We start from the raw sequence: 27500 nt of genomic DNA, 5'->3' as shown, positions 1-27500 counted from the left end.
CGCCAGACATAACCTTGCGATGCTGGGATCTTGACGGAGGCCGTGAAAGCTGGTAACCATTATAAACATCGGGTAACTAAGGTCCCTTAGTTACCCGATGTGTATCATAGTTACCAGTGTACACCGGCTCACACTCACTCTCATACACACCTCACACACACATCACATCGCATCCACACATCAAGGTCCTGCAGCTGCGGAACATACACACACATAACAGCACACACACACACACATATACACACACACAAATCAGATCACACTCACACACACCTCACACATCACATCGCATCCACATACTCACAACATCCTGGGATATCGCTTGCTTCTCGGCGGCGATACTGTGCTGTTGTGAGCTTCCAGGACCTGCCGGGGGATCACATGGCCAGAAGCATGTGATATCCCCGGATGTTGTGAGTATCAGCGCGTATGTGCAATATCGTCAGTGTGTGTGTCTTTGTGTGTCTTTGTGTGTGAGTGTATGCGATCGGGTGTGTGTGAGTGTATGCGATCGGGTGGGTGTGTGTGGGTGTGTGTGAGTGTATGCGATCGGATCTGTGAGTGTCGGCAGAGGAGCACGGCGTGCTGGAGGAGGCTGAGAGGAGAGAGGCTGATCCTGGGGAAGGCTGGGATATGGAGGCTGATGCTGGAGACGGAGAGGCTGATGCTGGGGACAGAGAAGCTGATGCTGAGGACAGAGAGGCTGATGCTGGGGACAGAGAAGCTGATGCTGGGGACAGAGAAGCTGATGCTGGGGACAGAGAAGCTGATGCTGGGGACAGAGAGGCTGATGCTGGGGACAGAGAGGCTGATGCTGGGGACAGAGAGGCTGATGCTGGGGACAGAGAGGCTGATGCTGGGGACAGAGAGGCTGATGCTGGGGACAGAGAGGCTGATGCTGGGGACAGAGAGGCTGATGCTGGGGACAGAGAGGCTGATGCTGGGGACAGAGAGGCTGATGCTGGGGACAGAGAGGCTGATGCTGGGGACAGAGAGGCTGATGCTGGGGACAGAGAGGCTGATGCTGGGGACAGAGAGGCTGATGCTGGGGACAGAGAGGCTGATGCTGGGGACAGAGAGGCTGATGCTGGGGACAGAGAGGCTGATGCTGGGGACAGAGAGGCTGATGCTGGGGACAGAGAGGCTGATGCTGGGGACAGAGAGGCTGATGCTGGGGACAGAGAGGCTGATGCTGGGGACAGAGAGGCTGATGCTGGGGACAGAGAGGCTGATGCTGGGGACAGAGAGGCTGATGCTGGGGACAGAGAGGCTGATGCTGGGGACAGAGAGGCTGATGCTGGAGACAGAGAGGCTGATGCTGGAGACAGAGAGGCTGATGCTGGAGACAGAGAGGCTGATGCTGGAGACAGAGAGGCTGATGCTGGAGACAGAGAGGCTGATGCTGGAGACAGAGAGGCTGATGCTGGAGACAGAGAGGCTGATGCTGGAGACAGAGAGGCTGATGCTGGAGACAGAGAGGCTGATGCTGGAGACAGAGAGGCTGATGCTGGAGACAGAGAGGCTGATGCTGGAGACAGAGAGGCTGATGCTGGAGACAGAGAGGCTGATTGCTGGAGACAGAGAGGCTGATTGCTGGAGACAGAGAGGCTGATTGCTGGAGACAGAGAGGCTGATGCTGGGAGGAGAGAGGCTGATGCTGCAGGTAGAGAGGCTGATGCTGGCGCAGCATGGCGGATGGAGCACCTTTGGGAGTGCGCAGCATGGCGGATGGAGCACGTTTGGCAGTGCGCAGCATGGCGGATGGAGCACGTTTGGGAGTGCGTAGCATGGCGGATGGAGCACGTTTGGGAGTGCGCAGCATGGCGGATGGAGCACGTTTGGGAGTGCGCAGCATGGCGGATGGAGCACGTTTGGGAGTGCGCAGCATGGCGGATGGAGCACGTTTGGGAGTGCGCAGCATGGGGGATGCAGCACGATGGGGAGTGCGGAGTATGGCGGATGGAGCACGTTTGGTTGTGCGCAGCATGGGGGATGCAGCACGATGGGGAGTGCGCAGCATGGCGGATGGACCACGTTTGGGAGTGCGCAGCATGGCGGATGGACCACGTTTGGGAGTGCACAGCATGGCGGATGGAGCACGTTTGGGAGTGCGCAGCATGGGAGATGGAGCACGATGGGGAGTGCGCAGCATGGCGGATGGAGCACGTTTGGGAGTGCGCAGCATGGGGGATGGAGCACGATGGGGAGTGCGCAGCATGGCGGATGGAGCACGTTTCGGAGTGCGCAGCATGGCGGATGGACCACGTTTGGGAGTGCGCAGCATGGCGAATGGAGCACGTTTGGGAGTGCGCAGCATGGCGAATGGAGCACGTTTGGGAGTGCGCAGGATGGGAGATGGAGCACGATGGGGGGTGCGCAGCATAGGGGATGGAGCACGTTTGGGAGTGCGCAGCATGGCGGATGGAGCACGTTTGGGAGTGCGCAGCATGGGGGATGCAGCACAATGGGGAGTGCGGAGTATGGCGGATGGAGCACGTTTGGGAGTGCGCAGCATGGCGGATGGACCACGTTTGGGAGTGCGCAGCATGGCTGATGGAGCACGTTTCGGAGTGCGCAGCATGGGAGATGGAGCACGATGGGGGGTGCGCAGCATAGGGGATGGAGCACGATGGGGAGTGCGCTGCATGGGGGATGGAGCACGATGGGGAGTGCGGAGTATGACGGATGGAGCACGTTTGGGAGTGCTCAGCATGGCGGATGGAGCACGATGGGGAGTGCGCAGCATGGCGGATGGAGCACGTTTGGGAGTGCGCAGCATGGGGGATGGAGCACGATAGGGAGTGCGCAGCATGGCGGATGGAGCACGTTTGGGAGTGCGCAGCATGGCGGATGGAGCACGTTTGGGAGTGCGCAGCATAGCGGATGGAGCACGTTTGGGAGTGCGCAGGATGGGAGATGGAGCACGATGGGGGGTGCGCAGCATACGGGATGGAGCACGATGGGGAGTGCGCTGCATGGGGGATGGAGCACGATGGGAAGTGCACACCTCCCCCCAACACACACACACATACGCGCGCGCGCACTGCACAACACACCACACCACACACACACACACTGGGAACCACAAACAACTGCCCTACACAGACACCCACACACACAGACAACGCTGCACACACAAATATACGCACATACCGCACAACACGCACATTGCACAAAACATACCTCCCCCCAAAACACACCACACACACACAAACTGCGCAACACACACACAACGCTACAGACACACAGCGCTCCACAAACAACGCAACACACAAACAACACCGCTCTCACCCCCCATCACACCCAGACAACATCCAGAACATGTACAGCGCCCTACACAAACACTTGGTAACTACACACAACAACATCTATATATATATATATATATATATATATATATATATATATATATAACAAAAATCATACATGAACTACACAATACGTAAATTCTAGAATACCCGATGCGTAGAATCGGGCCACCTTCTAGTATATATATATGAAGGGAATTTTGTTTACTTACCGTAAATTCCTTTTCTTCTAGCTCCTATTGGGAGACCCAGACAATTGGGTGTATAGCTTCTGCCTCCGGAGGCCACACAAACTATTACACTTTAAAAAGTGTAACCCCTCCCCTCTGCTATACACCCTCCCGTGCATCACGGGCTCATCAGTTTTGGTGCCAAAGCAGGAAGGAGGAAACTTATAAATTGGTCTAAGGTAAATTCAATCCGAAGGATGTTCGGAGAACTGAAACCATGAACCAAAAGAACAATTCAACATGAACAACATGTGTACACAAAGAACAACAGCCCGAAGGGAACAGGGGCGGGTGCTGGGTCTCCCAATAGGAGCTAGAAGAAAAGGAATTTACGGTAAGTAAACAAAATTCCCTTCTTCTTTGTCGCTCCATTGGGAGACCCAGACAATTGGGATGTCCAAAAGCAATCCCTGGGTGGGTAAAAGAATACCTCGATAAAAAAGAGCCGAAAACGGCCCCCTCTTATAGGTGGGCAACTGCCGCCTGAAGGACTCGCCTACCTAGGCTGGCATCTGCCGAAGCGTAGGTATGCACCTGATAGTGTTTCGTGAAAGTGTGCAGACTCGACCAGGTAGCCGCCTGACCTGCTGAGCCGTAGCCTGGTGTCGCAATGCCCTGGAAGCATCTACGGCTCTGGTAGAATGTGCTTACAGCCCTGCAGGAATTGGAAGCCCACAAGAACGGTAGGTTGAAGAATCGGTTCCTTGATCCACGGAGCCAAGGTTGACTTGAAAACCTGAAATCCCTTACTCTGGCCCGCGATGAGGACAAAGAGCGCATCCGACCGGCGCCGGGGCGCCGTGCGAGAAATGTAGAGCCGGAGAGCTCTCACCAGATCTAATAAATGCAAATCCTTTTAACATTAGTGAACTGGATGAGGGCCCAAGGGTAAGAAGATATCCTGCTTGAGAAGAAACGGGGATACCTTAGGGAGAAAGTCCGGGACCGGACGCAGAACCCCTTATCCTGGTGAAACACCAGTAAGGGGGCTCTGCATGATAGCGCTGCTAGCTCAGACACTCTCCTGAGTGATGTGACTGCCACTAGGAAGGCCACCTTCTGCGAAGGGCGAGATAGAGAGACCTCCCGCATCGGCTCGAAAGATGGCTTCTGAAGAGTCGTCAGCACCCTGTTAAGATCCCAGGGTGCGAACGGACGCTCGTAATATGGGACTATGTGGTCAACCCCCCTGCAGGAACGTGCGGACCTGCGGAAGCCTGGCTAGACGCTTTTGAAAAAACACGGAAGCGCCGATACTTGTCCCTTGAGAGAGCCGAGACAAGCCCTTGTCCATTCCGGATTGAAGTGAAAGAAAGAAGGAAAAGTGGACAAGGCAAACAGCCAGGGAGTAAAACCCTGATCAGAGCACCAGGATAAGAAGATCCTCCAAGTCCTGGGCTAAATCTCGGCGGACGTTGTTTCCTTGGCTGTCTCATGGTGGCGATGACATCTTGAGATAACCCTGATGACGCTAGGGGCCAGGGCTCAATGACCACACCATCAGGATGAGGGCCGCAGTATTCAGATGGAAAAAAGGCCCTTGAGACAGCAAGTCTGGTCGGTCTGGGAGTGCCTACGGTTGACCCACCGTGAGGTGCCACAGATCCGGGTACCACGATCTCCTCGGCTAGTCTGGAGCGACGAGGATGGTGCGGCGGTAGTCTGACCTGATCTTGCGTAACCCTCTGGGCAGTAGAGCCAGAGGAGGAAATACATAAGTCGAAACTGCGACCAGTCCTGAACTAACATGCCTGCCGCCCGAGCTCTGTGATCCTTGGACCGAGCCATGAATGCCGGGACTTTGTTGTTGTGCCGAGACGCCATTAGATCGACGTCCGGTGTTCCCCAGCGGCAACAGATCTCTAGAAACACGTCCGGGTGAAGAGACCATTCCCCTGGTTCCATGCCCTGGCGACTGAGAAATCTGCTTCTCAGTTTTCTACGCCCGGGATGTGAACTGCGGAGGTGGCGGAGGCTGTGGCTTCCGCCCACAGCAGAGTCCGCCGAACTTCTCGGAAGGCTTGACAACTGCGTGTGCCGCCCTGGTGGTTGATGTACGCAACCGCCGTGGCGTTGTCCGACTGAATTCGGATCTGCCTGCCTTCCAGCCACCGCTGGAACGCCTTTAGGGCTAGAGACACTGTCCTTATCTCCAGAACATTGATCTGTAGGGAAGACTCTGTCGGAGTCCAGGTTCCCTGAGTCCTGTGGCGGAGGAAGACCGCTCCCCACCCTGACAGACTCGCGTCCGTCGTGACCACAGCCCCGGCTGGGGCCGGAAAGATTTGCAAGGGAAATAGAGGCGTTCTTGTTTAGGGACGTCGACCTCCTGTCCCATTTGCGGTGTCCGATAGAAGCGGACGCAGACGAATCTGCGCAAGGGAACTGCCTCCATTGCTGCCACCATCTTCCTTAGGAAGTGTGTGAGGCGCCTTAAGGGGTGTGACTGGGTCCGAAGGAGAGAGTGCACCCCTGTCTGTAGTGAGCGCTGTTTATGCAGCGGAAGCTTCACTATTGCTGAGAGAGTATGAAACTCCATCACGAGGCATGAGAGTGTAGGGCCGGCACCACTGTTGCCAAGACTTTGGTGAAGACTCGACCTGATGGCGAAACGCAAGAAGCGTTGATGCTCTGGTGCAATCGGCACATGGAGATAAGCATCCCTGATGTCGATTGATGCTAGGAAGACTCCTTGGGCCATCGAGGCGATGACAAAGCGGAGAGATTCCATCCGGAACCGTCAGGTTCTCTGTCTGTTGAGCAGTGTGAAGTCCAGAACGGGGCGGAGTGATCCGTCCTATCTTGGTACCACGAACAAGCTGGAGTAAAAACCGCGACTACGTTCTTGAAGGGGAACGGGGATCGCAACTCCTCCTGCCGTCGGAGTGTTCACCGCCTGAAAACGTGCATCTGCTCGCTCGGGGGGCGGAGATGCTCTGAAGAAGCGAGTCGGAGGACGAGAACTGAGCTCTATCCTGTAACCGTAAGACAGAATGTCTCATCCATCGGTCTTGGACATGTGGGGACCGCTCCCCTGACCTGGACCGCCATGCAGAAGAGGTTCTCTGGCTCTTCTGTGGCCTGTTGGACGATGAGGATTGGGACCTAGCTGAGGGTGCTGAGGTCTCTTTGGTTTGGGCTGGGTAGGCACGAGACCTTTCCTTTGGACTGCTCAATCGTTTCATCCAATTGTTCGCCAAACAATCGGTCGCCAGAAAAAAACAAACCGGACAAGAGCTTCTTGGAAGCAGAATCTGCCTTCCATTCGCGTAGCCACATGGCCCTGCGGACTGCCACCGGAGTGGCGGATGCTACCGCTGTACGGCTAGCCGAGTCCAGGACAGCATGCACGGCGGAGGATGAAAATACCGACGCCTGAGACGTCAAAGACGCTAATTGCGGAGCAGAGTATGACCGCATTAATCTCAGACCGAGCAGCTGAGATAGCCTGGAGTGCCCACACTGCTGCAAAGGCTGGGGCAACGGACGCGCCTATGGCTTCATAGATGGATCTCATTAGGAGCTCTGCCTGTCCGTGGCATTCTTGAGCGTTGAACCGTCAGCCACTGCTACTACTGATCTAGCCGCCAGTCAAGAGACTGGAGGGGCACCTTGGGACACTGAGCCCAACCCTTAACAACGTTAGAGGGGAAGGGACAACGTGTGTTATAAGGCGTTTAGTAAAAACGCTTGTCCGGGAAAGCCCTGTGCTTCTGGACAGCATCTCTGAAGCCTTGAGAGCCACGTCCGGACAGAGTCCTGGGTTGCGACCTCCGCCTCGTCCTCTATAGAGTCCTCAAGCTGAGACCCTTGATGAAGTCGGGAAAGATTCTAAGCAAGGCCGCTTAGCCTGTCTGGGACTGCGGTTCGTGCCGGAGTCCACCACGTAATAACTAGAGGCCACCCCAGGAGCACGCTTCGTCGCAGACCGAGAGAGGCCTGGGGGCGATCCCGCAGTGCCCGGGGCCTGTGGAAGGGGCCGGTCTGGACTGCAAGTATCTTAGCAGTCCATTTGTCCATAGCCTGAGCCATGGATAGTGAAATGACTCAGAGAGTTTCTCAGCAAAAGCTGCAACTCTGTCCCTGCCGCCTGGACAGGGGACGCCGGCGGAGCTCAACCAGTGCCCCCGGCTCCGGCTGAGCGAGTGCCACATGGCCCGAGCAATGCTCACAGTGATCACTGAGGGATACATATGTATAGTCGAACTGTGAAAATGCATACAAACATTATATATCTATATATACAGTTCAGCACTCTAGGGGGCCCAGCACCGAGAAGAAGCCCCCTGGCGTACCGACCGCTCAAGCAGTGTGTGCTGCTTAAAAACATGGCTGTCGGCGTTTACAGTGGAGGGGGGAGCCGTGGGCGTAACCCCAAAAGTGCGGGAATCTGGTGCCCCGAGTAAAACGTGAGGGGGCGGAGGACAGCCGAGTGTGCTCCAGCCCTCACTGTCGGCCTCAGACTGACCGTCCCGCCCTTCCCCCTGACTGGCAGGGCCGGGGGCGGGAGTTTAAGGCGCTAGGCCGCAAAAGCCGGGGCCTAAAGTTAAACACCGCGGCCGGCAGGCAGGCGCGGTCGGCGCGGTAGTCCCGTACCAACCCCGCAGTCGCTGCCAAATCTGAGGCCAAAGTGCTCCATGAGTACCTGTGCGGGGATCTGTGCCGTAGAGTGCTTAGTGAGGGGGGCGGAGGACAGCCAAGTGTGCTCCAGCTCTCACTGTCGGCGTTAGACCGACCGTCCCGCTCTTCCCCCTGACTGATAGGGCCGGGGGCGGGAGTGTAAGGCACTAGGCCGCAAAAGCCGGGGACTAAAGTTAAAACCGCGGCCGGCAAGCAGGCGCGGTCGGCGCGGTAGTCCCGGCGTCATACCAATCACCGCAGTCGCTGCAGCGTCTGAGGTCAAGGTGCTCTATGCACCGTCCCCAAGGGGACACAGAGTACCTGTAGATGCAGGGCCCTGTCCCTGATGATACTCCGTCTCCTGTCCGGCAGAATCCCACAGGGGCTGCGGAGGGAGCCCGGTCCCAGTGTCTGGATGACCGGATAGGATCCCACTTCCCCAGAGCCCCTAAGGGATGGGGAAGGAAAACGGCATGTGGCTCCGGCCTGTGTACCCGCAATGGGTACCTCAACCTTAACAACACCGCCGACTTAGTGGGGTGAGAAGGGAGCATGCCGGGGGCCCTGTTAGGGCCCTCTTTTCTTCCATCCGATATAATCAGCAGCTGCTGCTGACTAAAATGTGGAGCATTGTGTGAATGTCAGCCTCCTTCAACACAAAGCATAAAAACTGATGAGCCCGTGATGCACGGGAGGGTGTATAGCAGAGGGGAGGGGTTACACTTTTTAAAGTGTAATACTTTGTGTGGCCTCCGGAGGCAGAAGCTATACACCCAATTGTCTGGGTCTCCCAATGGAGCGACAAAGAAATATATATATATTATATATAATGTCCTTGCTATGTACTGTGTAATGGCTGTGTCTGACCGTACAGGGACATGGTCTGATCACAGCACATATACACAAATGTAGCTTTTCAAAGACGGTCCAGCATACATTTACATGACTAGTCCATTCCTCCGCTACAGAGAAATCTGGGTTTGAATTCAGATGCCAATGAGGATGAAGATATATTTGAAGATCTGCAGCCTTTGTCATAGACCGCATAGAGCCTTGGGTATAGAGCTGGAGTGACAGAGGCTTAAAATCTACAAATAGCTCTTCAGCCTCATTTGCATATCAATTCAAACCCTGATTTCTCAGTAACTGAGGAATGGACTGGTTGTGTAAAGGTATTGCTGAACTTGTCTTTGAAAAAGCCACATGCTAATATAAAATAGCTTAAAGCTGAGTTCACACATAGTGACAACGACGTCGCTATTACGTCACCATTTTCTGTGATGTAACAGCGACCTTGTAAGTCGCTGTTATGATCGCTGCTTAGCTGTCAAACACAGCAGACGCAGCAGCGATCATAACGACACGCGTCGCTGTGCTACATGTGCAGAGAGCAGGGAGCCGCGCACACTGCTTAGCGCTGGCTCCCTGCTCTCCTAGCTACAGTACACATCGGGTTAATTACCCGATGTGTACTGCAGCTACATGTGCAGAGAGCAGGGAGCCGGCACTGGCAGCGAGGGCGGACGCTGGTAACGAAGGTAAATATCGGGTAACCAGGGAAAGGGCTTCCCTTGGTTACCCGATGTTTACCGTGGGTACAGCTTACCGCAGCTGCCAGACGCCGGCTCCTGCTCCCTGCTCGCTTCATTTCGTCGCTCTCTCGCTGTCACACACAGCGATGTGTGCGTCACAGCGAGAGAGCGACGACCAAAAAATGAACCTGGACATTCAGCAACGACCAGCGACCTCACAGCAGGGGCCAGCTCGTTGCTGGATGTCACACACAGCGACAGCGATGGGACGTCGCTGCTACGTCACAGAAAATGGTGACGTAGCAGCAACGTCATTGTCGTCGTCGCTGTGTGTGACACCACCCTAAGGCCTGTTTCACACGTCAGGGATTCTGGTACGTATGTGCTTTTTTTTATACGTATCAGAATCACTTACATACGCAGACACATTATAATCAATGGGTCTGCTCCCACATCAGTGATTTTTCACTGAACGTGTCTCCGTGCAACGTGCACGCGTGTCCGTGATTCTCCACGGAGACAAGTCCTTTTTTTTCTGGCATCACTGATGACCCATGGACCACACTATGGTGTGATCCGTGAAACACGTACCAGAAAAACACTGACATAAAATAATAAAACATTTTCAAGTCACCTTTCCAGCGACACGTTGTGCAGCCTCCGCTCTTCTGCAGCTCCTGCTCGGCTCATGAATATTCATGAAAGCAGGAACAGCCGACCCGGAAGTAGCTGGAGAGACCGGTGGATGGACGCTGCAGAGCAGAGGAGTTCAGCACCACGGAGAGCAGGAGCGAAGGCAGGTGAGTAATGTCCATTTGCAATCAAGGATTGCACATGGACAACCCACGTGTGCCGTGAATCACGGAACACGGAGGGACATGTGCGTGTCTTACACGTCAGTGAAGAACGTCAGTGTTTTTCACTGACGTGTGAAGAGGGCCTAAGAATGTAAAATCCCGCTGACAGATTCCCTTTAAAAAAAATCTATTTTTCCCTCCTTCTGCCTCCTGTTTGTTGATCAAACCTGTACACAGAACTCCATACATTGGGATCAGACTATAGCTGAATCCTATATATACCTGGGGAGAGGAGAGAGGGAGGGATAGGAGGGGAGTTGGCCGGAGTAAGACTGTTGCACAGAGATATCATCCAGGATAAAAAGCCGAGCACAACTTCCAGCCAGCAATTAACACGCTTCTTCGCCTGTCACGGTGGGCAGAGTATACACTCCTTAGTATGGATCTGCAACTGGCAGTGCAACTTCAAAAGGGAAAACAAAACGATCAGAGCAAAAACGGCAGAATGGAAGGCACTCACCAGTTTTTCTCGCAGAAAAAAAAAAAAAGTCTTGTTTATTCCTTAAAAAATAACCGGCATATTCGGGAGGAGGGGGAGAAGGAGACACAGACCACACACACTCAGACGACAGCTGTTTTGCACCGGCAGCTGGCGCTTTGACAAGCCTCATGAGACTTTTTTTCTGCAAGAAAAACTGGTGAGTGCCTTCCATTCTGCCGTTTTTGCGTTGCACAGAGATATGGTTGGTATGCTTTCTAGTATAATGCTTTTACCAACCAGAATTCTGGATTTACAGCTACACTGGTCAGTTATACTATGGTAAACCATCCTCCATGATGCTGTTGCTTCTTTCTTTGTGCTATAGGTAATCCTGAGAGCAGCTATGCCCCGTGCCTGTGTGTGAAAAATGTGGGATACCTCATAGCAACTAGTCTCCATCCACTAACTCAAGAAAAAGAGGGAATTAAACAAGGGCCATGCAGAAATAAGTCACATTATAGCTAGAAGTAATGTGATTTCTCAGTTACACACTCCATCTATAGAAGAAAAAAAAAAGATATTAAGCAACATTGCAAAAAGCCTCAATTAACTCAATTAATTCTAAAGATGCATCTATGGCTCCTGTACAGACTTATGGATTTCTGGACTAAGAATAAACCCCATGTGTAATCTAATCCTGAATTTATACTTCCTTTCATCTGTTCTTTGGAGCTATAGATACAAGCGGCTGAGGTGACATTAGATCATCTGTAGGTGAGGTTTAGGAGCAGCACACAGCAGGCCAAGTGTAACTTTAGCATCATGCGTTGTACCTCCTCAATCACGTCAATCTCTGGATCCTCATCACTGCTATTACTGGTGGAATCGTTAGATCCAGAATCGTCCTCTTCCAGCGCCTTCAGATCTTCTGTGTCAATAATACCCAGGAACTCATTCTCATCCACATCTCTCACTGTTCCCAACTCCTCATCAGAGGACGTGTCCCCTGTGCCATCAACCTGAATTATTTCATTATCACTTGACGCAATCTGACTCGCTGAAGTAGAAAGCTATAAGAAAAAAAACAGATTGCATTATTAAAACATTAATTGTAGTATTACCATATATTAAACTACATCTAACCACTTCTAATCTGTAATACTGTTCCCACCACTGGGAATGTCCTGCTTCTCCAGTCCCTGGTGCTCCAGATGGGGACATTACCGGGAGTTCCTGCTTCCCCAGGCCTTGGTGCTCCAGGCGGAGACAATACCAGGAGGTCCTACTTCCCCAGTCCCTGGTGCTCCGAGTGGGGACATTACCAGGGAGGTTCTGGTTCCCCAGTCCTGGGTGCTCCGAGTCGGGACATTACCAGGGAGGTTCTGGTTCCCCAGTCCTGGGTGCTCCGAGTGGGGACATTACCAGGGAGGTCCTGCTTCCCCAGTCCTGGGTGCTCCGAGTGGGGACATTACCAGGGAGGTCCTGCTTCCCTAGTCCTGGGTGCTCCAAGTGGGGACATTACCAGGGAGGTCCTGCTTCCCCAGTCCTGGGTGCTCCGAGTGGGGACATTACCTGGGAGGTCCTGCTTCCCCAGTCCTGGGTGCTCCAAGTGGGGACATTACCTGGGAGGTCCTGCTTCCCCAATCCCTGGTGCTCCAGGTGGGGACATTACCGGGAGGTCCTGCTTCCCCAGTCCCTGGTGCTCCAGGTGGGGACATTACTTCTACTTAGACGTAATGCTACATAACTGTTATAGCCAATAATGGCACCACTCTATGGACACACTGTCATAGGGTTGTGTCACGATTGGCTGATTAAGTCACATGATACAAGATCAGAATGTACGTGACATCACAGCAAAATAGAGCAGAAGCATGAATAATAGCACACAGGGGCTCACTAATATGACACTAGAGATAAATTGCGCGTTTCTTCAGAAATAATATGACACTGACACTGTGGTCACAAAAGAGCGGCAGTGCAGCTGACAAACATATCTGCAGTCCTGTTAACTGCAAAAATCGGAAAACTGTGTTCTTTGTAGTTTATGGAGTTTTACATTGCAGTCATCCCAGACTGCAGATTTTGTATGTGCCTATTGCAAGCATCAAATCTGAGGACAATGAATGACTGCAGCCATGTGGTGCATGGTCAGTATGACATCACTAATGGACAGTTAAAGCATCACTGCAGCTCTTAAATAAAAAATGCTGGAGTAGTGCTTTAATGGGAACCTGTCAGTAGTATTTCACCCCTCAAACTAATTATATGCACATGTAGCTCTTTCAAAGACAAGTCCTACAATGCCTTTACATGGCCAATACACTCCTGCATGGTCAGCATTTGAATTGATATGTAAATGACAGTGAAGAGCTATTGGTAGATCTGAAGCCTTTGTCACTCCAGCTCTATTCTCCGTCTAGCGTTGCTTCCTCACGATTGACTGACAGCCTCCATGCAGTAAGACATCAGGCAATGTAGCACTTAGTTAAGATGGATGAGGAGGCAAATAGAGCTGGAGTGACGGAGGCTTCACATCTACAAATAGCTCATCAGCCTCTTTTGCATATCAATTCAAATGTTGATTTCTCAGTAATACAGAAACGGACTGTCCATGTAAAGGTATTGCTCGACTTGTCTTTGAAAGAACTACATGCAGGTTTAAATAGTGTTGGGGGTGAAATCATGTTGAAAGATTCTCTTTAACCCTTAACGACCGCGGGCAGTAATATTACATCCTAGTGGTCATAGTATTACTGCCCGCGGTCTGCTGCCGGCAGCATATCGCGATCGGCGCACATCTCAGCTGATTTTCATAGCCGAGATGTGTGCACGAGCAGAATTGTTATCTGTTTGTGCCGTTTAACCTCTTAAATGGCGCTGTCAATATGTGACAGCACCATTATAACAGCATCGCCGGTAAACATTGGAATGGAGCTATAAATCCAAGTACACTGCCGAATCTTATACTCACCCTCCTGTGTCTTCACCTTTTTTCAGCATTGCAACAGGACCCGCAGTGCTATCCTGTGACCGTAACATCTGACTCACCAAAACCCAGAAGATACATCACAAGCTCCCAATACAAGTCTATGAGAGCAAGAACGAGGCTCTTATAGAGTAGTATTGAGTCGTGACCTCCAGCGTTCTCCATGAGACACTGGAGCAGCCAGCAGGTCACAAACTGGAGAAAAGCAACTGGACTGACGCTGATAAAGGATGAAGACGCCGGAATGGGAATGTAAGAATGGGGCAGGGACTTCATTTTAAAACACCACTCCAGCTGTGAAATAAAAAAAAACAAAACAAAGTAATGAATGGTGCTTAAAAGGGGTTGTACAGGCTTTCGACAAAAGTTTGCAGTCATTCTATATGACTGTAGATTGCCGAATTGTGACAGCGTGGGCACCGGTATTCCTGGTGCAGTGGGCAGCCAATGTGATCTAATGTATGCGATTTGCTTACTTGCGGTCATGTGCAGACTTGATGTATCTAGTATCTCAATTCACTTCTGAGAGAAGCTGAACAGGTCTAAGTTGGTAAATGATGCAGGTATGCAAATCACATACAAGTGCAAATGACCCTCCACTTGCAGGAGTAATACCAGAGAAGTGAGAAAGTGTATGCACTGTGTGTTGTCATAATTCAGGAGTCTGCAGTCATATAGAGTTATTGCAAACTTGGACAACCCCCTTAAAGCCAGCTAGGACCATAGGAGTGGTGGCATTGCTGGAGCAGAGCAAGAGGAGTTTATTAGGTGTATACATTTTTGGGGCGACGATTATCACATGCTCGCATTAAAGTTATGAAAAATAAAACATGGACAAATCCTTTAAAGGGAATCTGTCAGCAGGTTTTTGCAACGTCATGAGGACGGCATGCTGTAGGGGTTAATAAACAAAAATCAACTATGCCTCTCTTATCAGGCTGTGTGCTTTTGTTTACTTGAACTAAAGGCTTTATCATCTAGTAATTAACATTGCTGGACTACAATGTCGTCATGCGCAAGGCAGTCCGGCACGCCCCTTCCTATGATTGACAACTCATTGTCAATGTACAATCTCTACAGAGAGCCTGGTATGGGCGAGGGGCAGCTTTCCCAACTCTGCAGCTGTTAAATCTAAAAGCTGTGTTTGTGTCAGAACAGCTGCACCCAGTAATCTAAGTGATACATCATTGGATTCAGGGTCTCTTTTCCTACATCATGCTGCTCTCAGATGAGGTAGCAAAAACCTGATAACAGATTCCTAACTATTTCAGAAAAAAAATCTGTGTGGTCAGTAGTTTGCAGTCATATGGAGTAATTGCAAACTTGGAAAACCCCCTTAAAGCCAGGTAGGACCATAGTAATGGTGGCATTGCTGGAGCAGGGCAAAGGAAGCTTTCTAGGTGTATACATTTTTGGGGCGGTGATACTAAAGAGTAATGTACCTTTTAAGGTGTAAATACAGATGCTTTGATAAGATGAAAGGTCAAAGAATCAGAGGATTTAAAACTTCTCGGTATATACTGAAGTTTTACATTGTCTCTATCATTGCCTTAGATGAAATACACCATGCTATGAAAAGAAAGATTCTAAAACAGATCAGGCTCCAAGACGGCAAACCTTACAGATTTAATCCATGTGCCCCATTAATGGGCCTTTTTACGGCCGCTGGGACGTCGTACTATTCCAATTTCTCAAACCAACAAACTGCAAACGGTGAAAATAAAGAGTCCGTGAGGACACGTGCAGATCCGCAAAAAGGCAAACAAAATAAAATCAATACATTTTTACAGACTCATTTCTCAAAAGCTTCTAAAAACCAATTTACATGGAGAGTTGTCAGCTTGAGTTTAAGTCTGCATCACCGAAAACACAGATCTCAGCGCACAAATATCAGCAGAGCACAGGAAGGTCTGGTGCGGAAAAATAAAGACGTGGAGCTAACATATTGTATTAGAGCTCGAACGATTAAGTAAACTTAGAATAATAAACCTTGTGTATTATGATAGAAAGTTCTCGAGGATGTGTTACCAAGACTGCAATGTCAGGAGATTGCGTCCCTCCGACCCCCAACGTGAACCAAAACATGGCCGTGTGACAAAATCCCAAAGGTAGTCCAAGGACCACTGGTTCAATTTCTTACCCGACTGCATGTGTATTCATAGCGAGCTCTACAAGGACTATTGTTACGAATGCTGGGGGCCTCAGTGGTCGGACCACCATACACTTCCCTGTAAAATTGTCTAAGAGGAGTCTTTGTTGGGTTCTGTAGCACTGGAGTGGCAGCATGGGGCCATGGGGATCAGAGTGGTAGGTAAGGCTGGTTTCACATCAGCGTTTTTTTGCCTTGAGGCAAAAAAAACGCAAACTGCATGTGACTGGATCCTGTTGAATTTGAGTTGAACGCATGCAAACGCAAGTGTTATTTACTGGATCCTGTGACTTGCAGTTTATGAATCATGTGATCGGGAGTGAACTGAATCGAGAGAGAGAAATAGAGAGAGCGTGTGTGCGTGTGAGAGCGTGTGTGCGTGTGAGAGCGTGTGTGCGTGTGAGAGCGTGTGTGCGTGTGAGAGCGTGTGTGCGTGTGAGAGCGTGTGTGCGTGTGAGAGCGTGTGTGCGTGTGAGAGCGTGTGTGCGTGTGAGAGCGTGTGTGCGTGTGAGAGCGTGTGTGCGTGTGAGAGCGAGAGCGTGTGAGAGCGAGAGCGTGTGAGAGCGAGAGCGTGTGAGAGCGAGAGCGTGTGAGAGCGAGTGCGTGTGAGAGCGAGAGCGTGTGAGAGCGAGAGCGTGTGAGAGCGAGAGCGTGTGAGAGCGAGAGCGTGTGAGAGCGAGAGCGTGTGAGAGCGAGTGCGTGTGAGAGCGAGAGCGTGTGAGAGCGAGAGCGAGAGCGAGTGCGTGTGAGAGCGTGTGAGAGCGAGAGCGTGTGAGAGCGAGAGCGTGTGAGAGCGAGAGCGTGTGAGAGCGAGAGCGTGTGAGAGCGAGAGCGTGTGAGAGCGAGAGCGTGTGAGAGCGAGAGCGTGTGAGAGCGAGAGCGTGTGAGAGCGAGAGCGTGTGAGAGCGAGAGCGTGTGAGAGCGTGTGAGAGCGAGAGCGTGTGAGAGCGAGAGCGTGTGAGAGCGAGAGCGTGTGAGAGCGAGAGCGTGTGAGAGCGAGAGCGTGTGAGAGCGAGAGCGTGTGAGAGCGAGAGCGTGTGAGAGCGAGAGCGTGTGAGAGCGTGTGAGAGCGAGAGCGTGTGAGAGCGAGTGCGTGTGAGAGCGAGAGCGTGTGAGAGCGAGAGCGTGTGAGAGCGAGAGCGTGTGAGAGCGAGTGCGTGTGAGAGCGAGTGCGTGTGAGAGCGAGAGCGTGTGAGAGAGCGTGTGAGAGCGAGTGCGTGTGAGAGCGAGAGCGTGTGAGAGAGAGAGCGTGTGAGAGCGAGTGCGTGTGAGAGCGAGAGCGTGTGAGAGCGAGAGCGTGTGAGAGCGAGTGCGTGTGAGAGCGAGAGCGTGTGAGAGCGAGAGCGTGTGAGAGAGAGAGCGTGTGAGAGCGAGTGCGTGTGAGAGCGAGTGAGAGCGAGAGCGTGTGAGAGCGAGAGCGTGTGAGAGCGAGAGCGAGCGAGAGCGTGTGAGAGCGAGTGCGTGTGAGAGCGAGAGCGGGAGAGCGAGAGCGTGGGAGAGCGAGAGCGTGGGAGAGCGAGAGCGTGGGAGAGCGAGAGCGTGGGAGAGCGAGAGCGTGGGAGAGCGAGAGCGTGGGAGAGCGAGAGCGTGGGAGAGCGAGAGCGTGGGAGAGCGAGAGCGTGGGAGAGCGAGAGCGTGGGAGAGCGAGAGCGTGGGAGAGCGAGAGCGTGGGAGAGCGAGAGCGTGGGAGAGCGAGAGCGTGGGAGAGCAAGTGCGTGTGAGAGCAAGTGTGAGTGTGCGTGTGAGAGTGATATTCAGGCCATGTCCTGTACAGCAAACAGGATCCTTCCTGCAGCATACAACCGCAACTGTTAAAACCAGATCCGGCGCCCATTGAAATACATTGCAGCTACTGCCGCAATGTACAGCATCCGGTGACATGTAGTTTTTGGACGAAGGTGAAAAACGCAACAAGTTGCATTTTTGATAAATGGTAAAACCCGCAACTCACCGGATCCTGACACTATCACACGCAAACGCATACAAACGGATGTTGCCGCAAGTCCATTGACATTGCATTGAGCAGACAACAGATCTGGTAAGATGCAATTTGCGGTTTTTTTTGCCGACCGGCAAAAAACCGCTGATGTGAAACCAGCCTAAGACTATGTGCGCACTAGGCGGTTTTTTTCATGCTGCGTTTTTTCTACCTTTTTGTCCGCAAAACAAAACGCACCCGCGGTAAAAATGCGATGCGTTTTTGGCTGCGTTTGTGCACTGCATTTTTTTTAATTCAATGAGTGAAAAAAGCTGTGAACGCAGAAATAATTGACATGCTGCGTTTTTGTGGTCACAAAAAAAACGCTGTGTGCGGACAGCACTTCTGAAAACCCATAGACATTGCTGGGGAAGCAAAGTCACAGCGTTTTCAGCACAAAAACGCGGTAAAACCGCCGCAAAAAAAACGCAGCAAAAAAAAACGCAGCAAAAACGTCTAGTGCGCACAGGGCCTAACACTAATTTTTTTTACAGTATTCTATGATGGCGTTAGGTTGGTTATTGTCCTAATCTAGTGGATAAAGTTATACTTCAAAAAGACACCTAATGAACACAGGTCCATAATAGAGCCACATTTTAGGGGTTGTCCACTTTTAGGGACTTTTTTCTTTATGCTGAAATACCCTCCCCTGCACATCCCACCTAGAGAATCAATGGGAGCTGGTGACGTAATGTTACTGGCACACAAGGCCGGAATAAAGCTGGAAAAAGATTAACACACAAAAGGGCGAGGGGATTTACATTTAAAAGTGCCCCTACGGTGCAAAAAAAAAAAAACAACAACACAACACTGGACTGGTGCTTTAATAAAAAGCTACACATATCTATAATATACTTTCTGTATTAGTTATTTTTATGGCACCATTGATTCCTTAGTGTTGTACATGTGAAAAAACATATACAATATACAAATGTAAAATTATAATGAACAAACCAGTAATGGCAAATTTGGACAGAGGGACGAGAACGCCGTCCTAGCGGGTGTACAGTCTACAGCAGGGGTCTCAAACTCAGCTGGGTGTATGGGCCGCACACAGAAAAAAAATAATTTGAGGGGCCGCATTCTTTTCAGGACAAAGTGACATTGGTAGTGGTACCATATATATATATATTATATATAACGCACACATTTTTTTTTGTAAGTAATACAGTTTTATTTAGAATAAGCACTGCATAGTAATTTTGGCCAACATCTTGTAGTAATGTGCCCCATCCTGTTCCCCATTCTGTAAAAATGTGCCCCATGCATGTCTTCTTGTAGTAATCACACACACACACACCCTGTGCAGCCTCAGCTAAGACACACACACACCCTGTGCAGCCTCAGCTAAGACACACACACACACACCCTGTGCAGCCTCAGCTAAGACACACACACACACACACACACCCTGTGCAGCCTCAGCTAAGACACACACACACACCCTGTGCAGCCTCAGCTAAGACACACACACACACCCTGTGCAGCCTCAGCTAAGACACACACACACACACACACACCCTGTGCAGCCTCAGCTAAGACACACACACACACACCCTGTGCAGCCTCAGCTAAGACACACACACACACCCTGTGCAGCCTCAGCTAAGACACACACACACACACCCTGTGCAGCCTCAGCTAAGACACACACACACACACCCTGTGCAGCCTCAGCTAAGACACACACACACACACCCTGTGCAGCCTCAGCTAAGACACACACACACACACCCTGTGCAGCCTCAGCTAAGACACACACACACACACCCTGTGCAGCCTCAGCTAAGACACACACACACACACACACACCCTGTGCAGCCTCAGCTAAGACACACACACACACACACCCTGTGCAGCCTCAGCTAAGACACACACACACACACACCCTGTGCAGCCTCAGCTAAGACACACACACACACACACCCTGTGCAGCCTCAGCTAAGACACACACACACACACCCTGTGCAGCCTCAGCTAAGACACACACACACACACACCCTGTGCAGCCTCAGCTAAGACACACACACACACCCTGTGCAGCCTCAGCTAAGACACACACACACACACCCTGTGCAGCCTCAGCTAAGACACACACACACACACCCTGTGCAGCCTCAGCTAAGACACACACACACACACCCTGTGCAGCCTCAGCTAAGACACACACACACACACCCTGTGCAGCCTCAGCTAAGACACACACACACACACCCTGTGCAGCCTCAGCTAAGACACACACACACACACCCTGTGCAGCCTCAGCTAAGACACACACACACACACCCTGTGCAGCCTCAGCTAAGACACACACACACACACCCTGTGCAGCCTCAGCTAAGACACACACACACACACCCTGTGCAGCCTCAGCTAAGACACACACACACACACCCTGTGCAGCCTCAGCTAAGACACACACACACACACCCTGTGCAGCCTCAGCTAAGACACACACACACACCCTGTGCAGCCTCAGCTAAGACACACACACACACACACCCTGTGCAGCCTCAGCTAAGACACACACACACACACACCCTGTGCAGCCTCAGCTAAGACACACACACACACACACCCTGTGCAGCCTCAGCTAAGACACACACACACCCTGTGCAGCCTCAGCTAAGACACACACACACACACACCCTGTGCAGCCTCAGCTAAGACACACACACACCCTGTGCAGCCTCAGCTAAGACACACACACACCCTGTGCAGCCTCAGCTAAGACACACACACACCCTGTGCAGCCTCAGCTAAGACACACACACACCCTGTGCAGCCTCAGCTAAGACACACACACACCCTGTGCAGCCTCAGCTAAGACACACACACACCCTGTGCAGCCTCAGCTAAGACACACACACACACACACCCTGTGCAGCCTCAGCTAAGACACACACACACACACACCCTGTGCAGCCTCAGCTAAGACACACACACACACACACCCTGTGCAGCCTCAGCTAAGACACACACACACACACCCTGTGCAGCCTCAGCTAAGACACACACACACACCCTGTGCAGCCTCAGCTAAGACACACACACACACACCCTGTGCAGCCTCAGCTAAGACACACACACACACACCCTGTGCAGCCTCAGCTAAGACACACACACACACACCCTGTGCAGCCTCAGCTAAGACACACACACACACACCCCTGTGCAGCCTCAGCTAAGACACACACACACACACCCTGTGCAGCCTCAGCTAAGACACACACACACACACCCTGTGCAGCCTCAGCTAAGACACACACACACACCCTGTGCAGCCTCAGCTAAGACACACACACACACACCCTGTGCAGCCTCAGCTAAGACACACACACACACACCCTGTGCAGCCTCAGCTAAGACACACACACACACCCTGTGCAGCCTCAGCTAAGACACACACACACACACACCCTGTGCAGCCTCAGCTAAGACACACACACACACACACCCTGTGCAGCCTCAGCTAAGACACACACACACACACACCCTGTGCAGCCTCAGCTAAGACACACACACACACACACCCTGTGCAGCCTCAGCTAAGACACACACACACACACACCCTGTGCAGCCTCAGCTAAGACACACACACACCCTGTGCAGCCTCAGCTAAGACACACACACACCCTGTGCAGCCTCAGCTAAGACACACACACACACACACCCTGTGCAGCCTCAGCTAAGACACACACACACCCTGTGCAGCCTCAGCTAAGACACACACACACCCTGTGCAGCCTCAGCTAAGACACACACACACCCTGTGCAGCCTCAGCTAAGACACACACACACCCTGTGCAGCCTCAGCTAAGACACACACACACACACACCCTGTGCAGCCTCAGCTAAGACACACACACACACACACCCTGTGCAGCCTCAGCTAAGACACACACACACACACACCCTGTGCAGCCTCAGCTAAGACACACACACACACACCCTGTGCAGCCTCAGCTAAGACACACACACACACACCCTGTGCAGCCTCAGCTAAGACACACACACACACACCCTGTGCAGCCTCAGCTAAGACACACACACACACACACACCCTGTGCAGCCTCAGCTAAGACACACACACACACACACACACCCTGTGCAGCCTCAGCTAAGACACACACACACACACACACACCCTGTGCAGCCTCAGCTAAGACACACACACACACACACCCTGTGCAGCCTCAGCTAAGACACACACACACACACACCCTGTGCAGCCTCAGCTAAGACACACACACACACACACCCTGTGCAGCCTCAGCTAAGACACACACACACACACCCTGTGCAGCCTCAGCTAAGACACACACACACACACACCCTGTGCAGCCTCAGCTAAGACACACACACACACACACCCTGTGCAGCCTCAGCTAAGACACACACACACACCCTGTGCCAGCCTCAGCTAAGACACACACACACACACCCTGTGCAGCCTCAGCTAAGACACACACACACACACCCTGTGCAGCCTCAGCTAAGACACACACACACACACCCTGTGCAGCCTCAGCTAAGACACACACACACACACCCTGTGCAGCCTCAGCTAAGACACACACACACACACCCTGTGCAGCCTCAGCTAAGACACACACACACACACCCTGTGCAGCCTCAGCTAAGACACACACACACACACCCTGTGCAGCCTCAGCTAAGACACACACACACACACACCCTGTGCAGCCTCAGCTAAGACACACACACACACACACCCTGTGCAGCCTCAGCTAAGACACACACACACACACCCTGTGCAGCCTCAGCTAAGACACACACACACACACACACACACACACACACACACCCTGTGCAGCCTCAGCTAAGACACACACACACACACACACCCTGTGCAGCCTCAGCTAAGACACACACACACACACACACCCCTGTGCAGCCTCAGCTAAGACACACACACACACCCAGCACACACACACACACACACCCCCTGTGCAGCCTCAGCTAAGACACACACACACACACACACACACACACACCCTGTGCAGCCTCAGCTAAGACACACACACACACACACACACACACACACCCTGTGCAGCCTCAGCTAAGACACACACACACACACACACCCCCTGTGCAGCCTCAGCTAAGACACACACACACACACACCCTGTGCAGCCTCAGCTAAGACACACACACACACACACACCCTGTGCAGCATCAGCTAAGACACACACACACCCTGTGCAGCCTCAGCTAAGACACACACACACACACCCTGTGCAGCCTCAGCTAAGACACACACACACACACCCTGTGCAGCCTCAGCTAAGACACACACACACACACCCTGTGCAGCCTCAGCTAAGACACACACACACACACCCTGTGCAGCCTCAGCTAAGACACACACACACACACACACACACACCCTGTGCAGCCTCAGCTAAGACACACACACACACACCCTGTGCAGCCTCAGCTAAGACACACACACACACCCTGTGCAGCCTCAGCTAAGACACACACACACCCTGTGCAGCCTCAGCTAAGACACACACACACCCTGTGCAGCCTCAGCTAAGACACACACACACACACACACCTGTGCAGCCTCAGCTAAGACACACACACACACACACCCTGTGCAGCCTCAGCTAAGACACACACACACACACACCCTGTGCAGCCTCAGCTAAGACACACACACACACACACACCCTGTGCAGCCTCAGCTAAGACACACACACAACACACACACCCTGTGCAGCCTCAGCTAAGACACACACACACACACACCCTGTGCAGCCTCAGCTAAGACACACACACACACACACCCTGTGCAGCCTCAGCTAAGACACACACACACACACACCCTGTGCAGCCTCAGCTAAGACACACACACACACACACCCTGTGCAGCCTCAGCTAAGACACACACACACACACACCAACCCTGTGCAGCCTCAGCTAAGACACACACACACACACACACCCTGTGCAGCCTCAGCTAAGACACACACACACACACACCCTGTGCAGCCTCAGCTAAGACACACACACACACACCCTGTGCAGCCTCAGCTAAGACACACACACACACACCCTGTGCAGCCTCAGCTAAGACACACACACACACCCTGTGCAGCCTCAGCTAAGACACACACACACACACACCCTGTGCAGCCTCAGCTAAGACACACACACACACCCTGTGCAGCCTCAGCTAAGACACACACACCACACACCCTGTGCAGCCTCAGCTAAGACACACACACACACACACCCTGTGCAGCCTCAGCTAAGACACACACACACACACACCCTGTGCAGCCTCAGCTAAGACACACACACACACACCCTGTGCAGCCTCAGCTAAGACACACACACACACACCCTGTGCAGCCTCAGCTAAGACACACACACACACACACCTGTGCAGCCTCAGCTACCCCCTGGCACCAGCTAGACACACAGGCACACAAGACACACACACACCCTGTGCAGCCTCAGCTAAGACACACACACACACACCCTGTGCAGCCTCAGCTAAGACACACACACACACACCCTGTGCAGCCTCAGCTAAGACACACACACACACACCCTGTGCAGCCTCAGCTAAGACACACACACACCACACACCTGTGCAGCCTCAGCTAAGACACACACACACACACACCCTGTGCAGCCTCAGCTAAGACACACACACACACACACCCTGTGCAGCCTCAGCTAAGACACACACACACACACACCCTGTGCAGCCTCAGCTAAGACACACACACACACACACCCTGTGCAGCCTCAGCTAAGACACACACACACACCCTGTGCAGCTCAGCTAGACACACACACACCCTGTGCAGCCTCAGCTAAGACACACACACACACACCCTGTGCAGCCTCAGCTAAGACACACACACACACACACCTCACAACACACACACCCCTGTGCAGCCTCAGCTAAGACACACACACAACACACACACACACCCTGTGCAGCCTCAGCTAAGACACACACACACACACACCCTGTGCAGCCTCAGCTAAGACACACACACACACACACCCTGTGCAGCCTCAGCTAAGACACACACACACACACCCTGTGCAGCCTCAGCTAAGACACACACACACACACACCCTGTGCAGCCTCAGCTAAGACAACACACACACACACACACACCCTGTGCAGCCTCAGCTAAGACACACACCACACACACACCCTGTGCAGCCTCAGCTAAGACACACACACACACACACCCTGTGCAGCCTCAGCTAAGACACACACACACACACACACCCTGTGCAGCCTCAGCTAAGACACACACACACACACACCCTGTGCAGCCTCAGCTAAGACACACACACACACCCTGTGCAGCCTCAGCTAAGACACACACACACCACCCCTGTGCAGCCTCAGCTAAGACACACACACACACACACACCCTGTGCAGCCTCAGCTAAGACACACACACACACACACCCTGTGCAGCCTCAGCTAAGACACACACTCACACAACACACACCCTGTGCAGCCTCAGCTAAGACACACACACACACACACCCTGTGCAGCCTCAGCTAAGACACACACACACACACACCCTGTGCAGCCTCAGCTAAGACACACACACACACACCACCCTGTGCAGCCTCAGCTAAGACACACACACACACACCCTGTGCAGCCTCAGCTAAGACACACACACACACACCCTGTGCAGCCTCAGCTAAGACACACACACACACACCCTGTGCAGCCTCAGCTAAGACACACACACACACCCTGTGCAGCCTCAGCTAAGACACACACACACACACCCTGTGCAGCCTCAGCTAAGACACACACACACACACACCCTGTGCAGCCTCAGCTAAGACACACAACACACACACACCCTGTGCAGCCTCAGCTAAGACACACACACACACACACCCTGTGCAGCCTCAGCTAAGACACACACACACACACACCCTGTGCAGCCTCAGCTAAGACACACACACACACACACCCTGTGCAGCCTCAGCTAAGACACACACACACACACACACCCTGTGCAGCCTCAGCTAAGACACACACACACACACACACCCTGTGCAGCCTCAGCTAAGACACACACACACACACACCCTGTGCAGCCTCAGCTAAGACACACACACACACCCCTGTGCAGCCTCAGCTAAGACACACACACACACACACCCTGTGCAGCCTCAGCTAAGACACACACACACACACACACCCTGTGCAGCCTCAGCTAAGACACACACACACACACCCTGTGCAGCCTCAGCTAAGACACACACACACACCCTGTGCAGCCTCAGCTAAGACACACACACACACACACCCTGTGCAGCCTCAGCTAAGACACACACACACACACCCTGTGCAGCCTCAGCTAAGACACACACACACACACCCTGTGCAGCCTCAGCTAAGACACACACACACACACCCTGTGCAGCCTCAGCTAAGACACACACACACACACCCCTGTGCAGCCTCAGCTAAGACACACACACACACACCCTGTGCAGCCTCAGCTAAGACACACACACACACACCCTGTGCAGCCTCAGCTAAGACACACACACACACACCCTGTGCAGCCTCAGCTAAGACACACACACACACACACCCTGTGCAGCCTCAGCTAAGACACACACACACACACCCTGTGCAGCCTCAGCTAAGACACACACACACACACCCTGTGCAGCCTCAGCTAAGACACACACACACACACCCTGTGCAGCCTCAGCTAAGACACACACACACACACCCTGTGCAGCCTCAGCTAAGACACACACACACACACACCCTGTGCAGCCTCAGCTAAGACACACACACACACACCCTGTGCAGCCTCAGCTAAGACACACACACACACACCCTGTGCAGCCTCAGCTAAGACACACACACACACACACACCCTGTGCAGCCTCAGCTAAGACACACACACACACACACCCTGTGCAGCCTCAGCTAAGACACACACACACACACACCCTGTGCAGCCTCAGCTAAGACACACACCCACACACACACCCTGTGCAGCCTCAGCTAAGACACACACACACACACACACCCTGTGCAGCCTCAGCTAAGACACACACACACACACACACACCCTGTGCAGCCTCAGCTAAGACACACACACAACACACACCCTGTGCAGCCTCAGCTAAGACACACACACACACACACACACACACACCCTGTGCAGCCTCAGCTAAGACACACACACACACACACACACACACACCCTGTGCAGCCTCAGCTAAGACACACACACACACACCCTGTGCAGCCTCAGCTAAGACACACACACACACACCCTGTGCAGCCTCAGCTAAGACACACACACACCCTGTGCAGCCTCAGCTAAGACACACACACACCCTGTGCAGCCTCAGCTAAGACACA

The 27500-nt window shown here is 52.6% G+C and overlaps 1 protein-coding gene across 1 annotated transcript in view; it reads right to left on the bottom strand.

The window, feature by feature from the left end:
* The window catches only part of GTF2A1L (general transcription factor IIA subunit 1 like), a 136880-nt gene that overhangs the window by 19942 nt on the left and 89438 nt on the right, over positions 1 to 27500 (bottom strand). The window contains exon 7 of the mRNA XM_075339217.1: positions 11802 to 12038. Coding sequence (XP_075195332.1) covers positions 11802 to 12038 — 237 coding nt within the window. The remainder of the gene's footprint in view (positions 1 to 11801; positions 12039 to 27500) is intronic.

The sequence above is a fragment of the Anomaloglossus baeobatrachus genome, chromosome 3 (genome assembly GCF_048569485.1).
Source record: "Anomaloglossus baeobatrachus isolate aAnoBae1 chromosome 3, aAnoBae1.hap1, whole genome shotgun sequence".
NCBI lineage: Eukaryota > Metazoa > Chordata > Amphibia > Anura > Aromobatidae > Anomaloglossus > Anomaloglossus baeobatrachus.
This window is presented reverse-complemented; position numbering and strand designations above follow the sequence as displayed.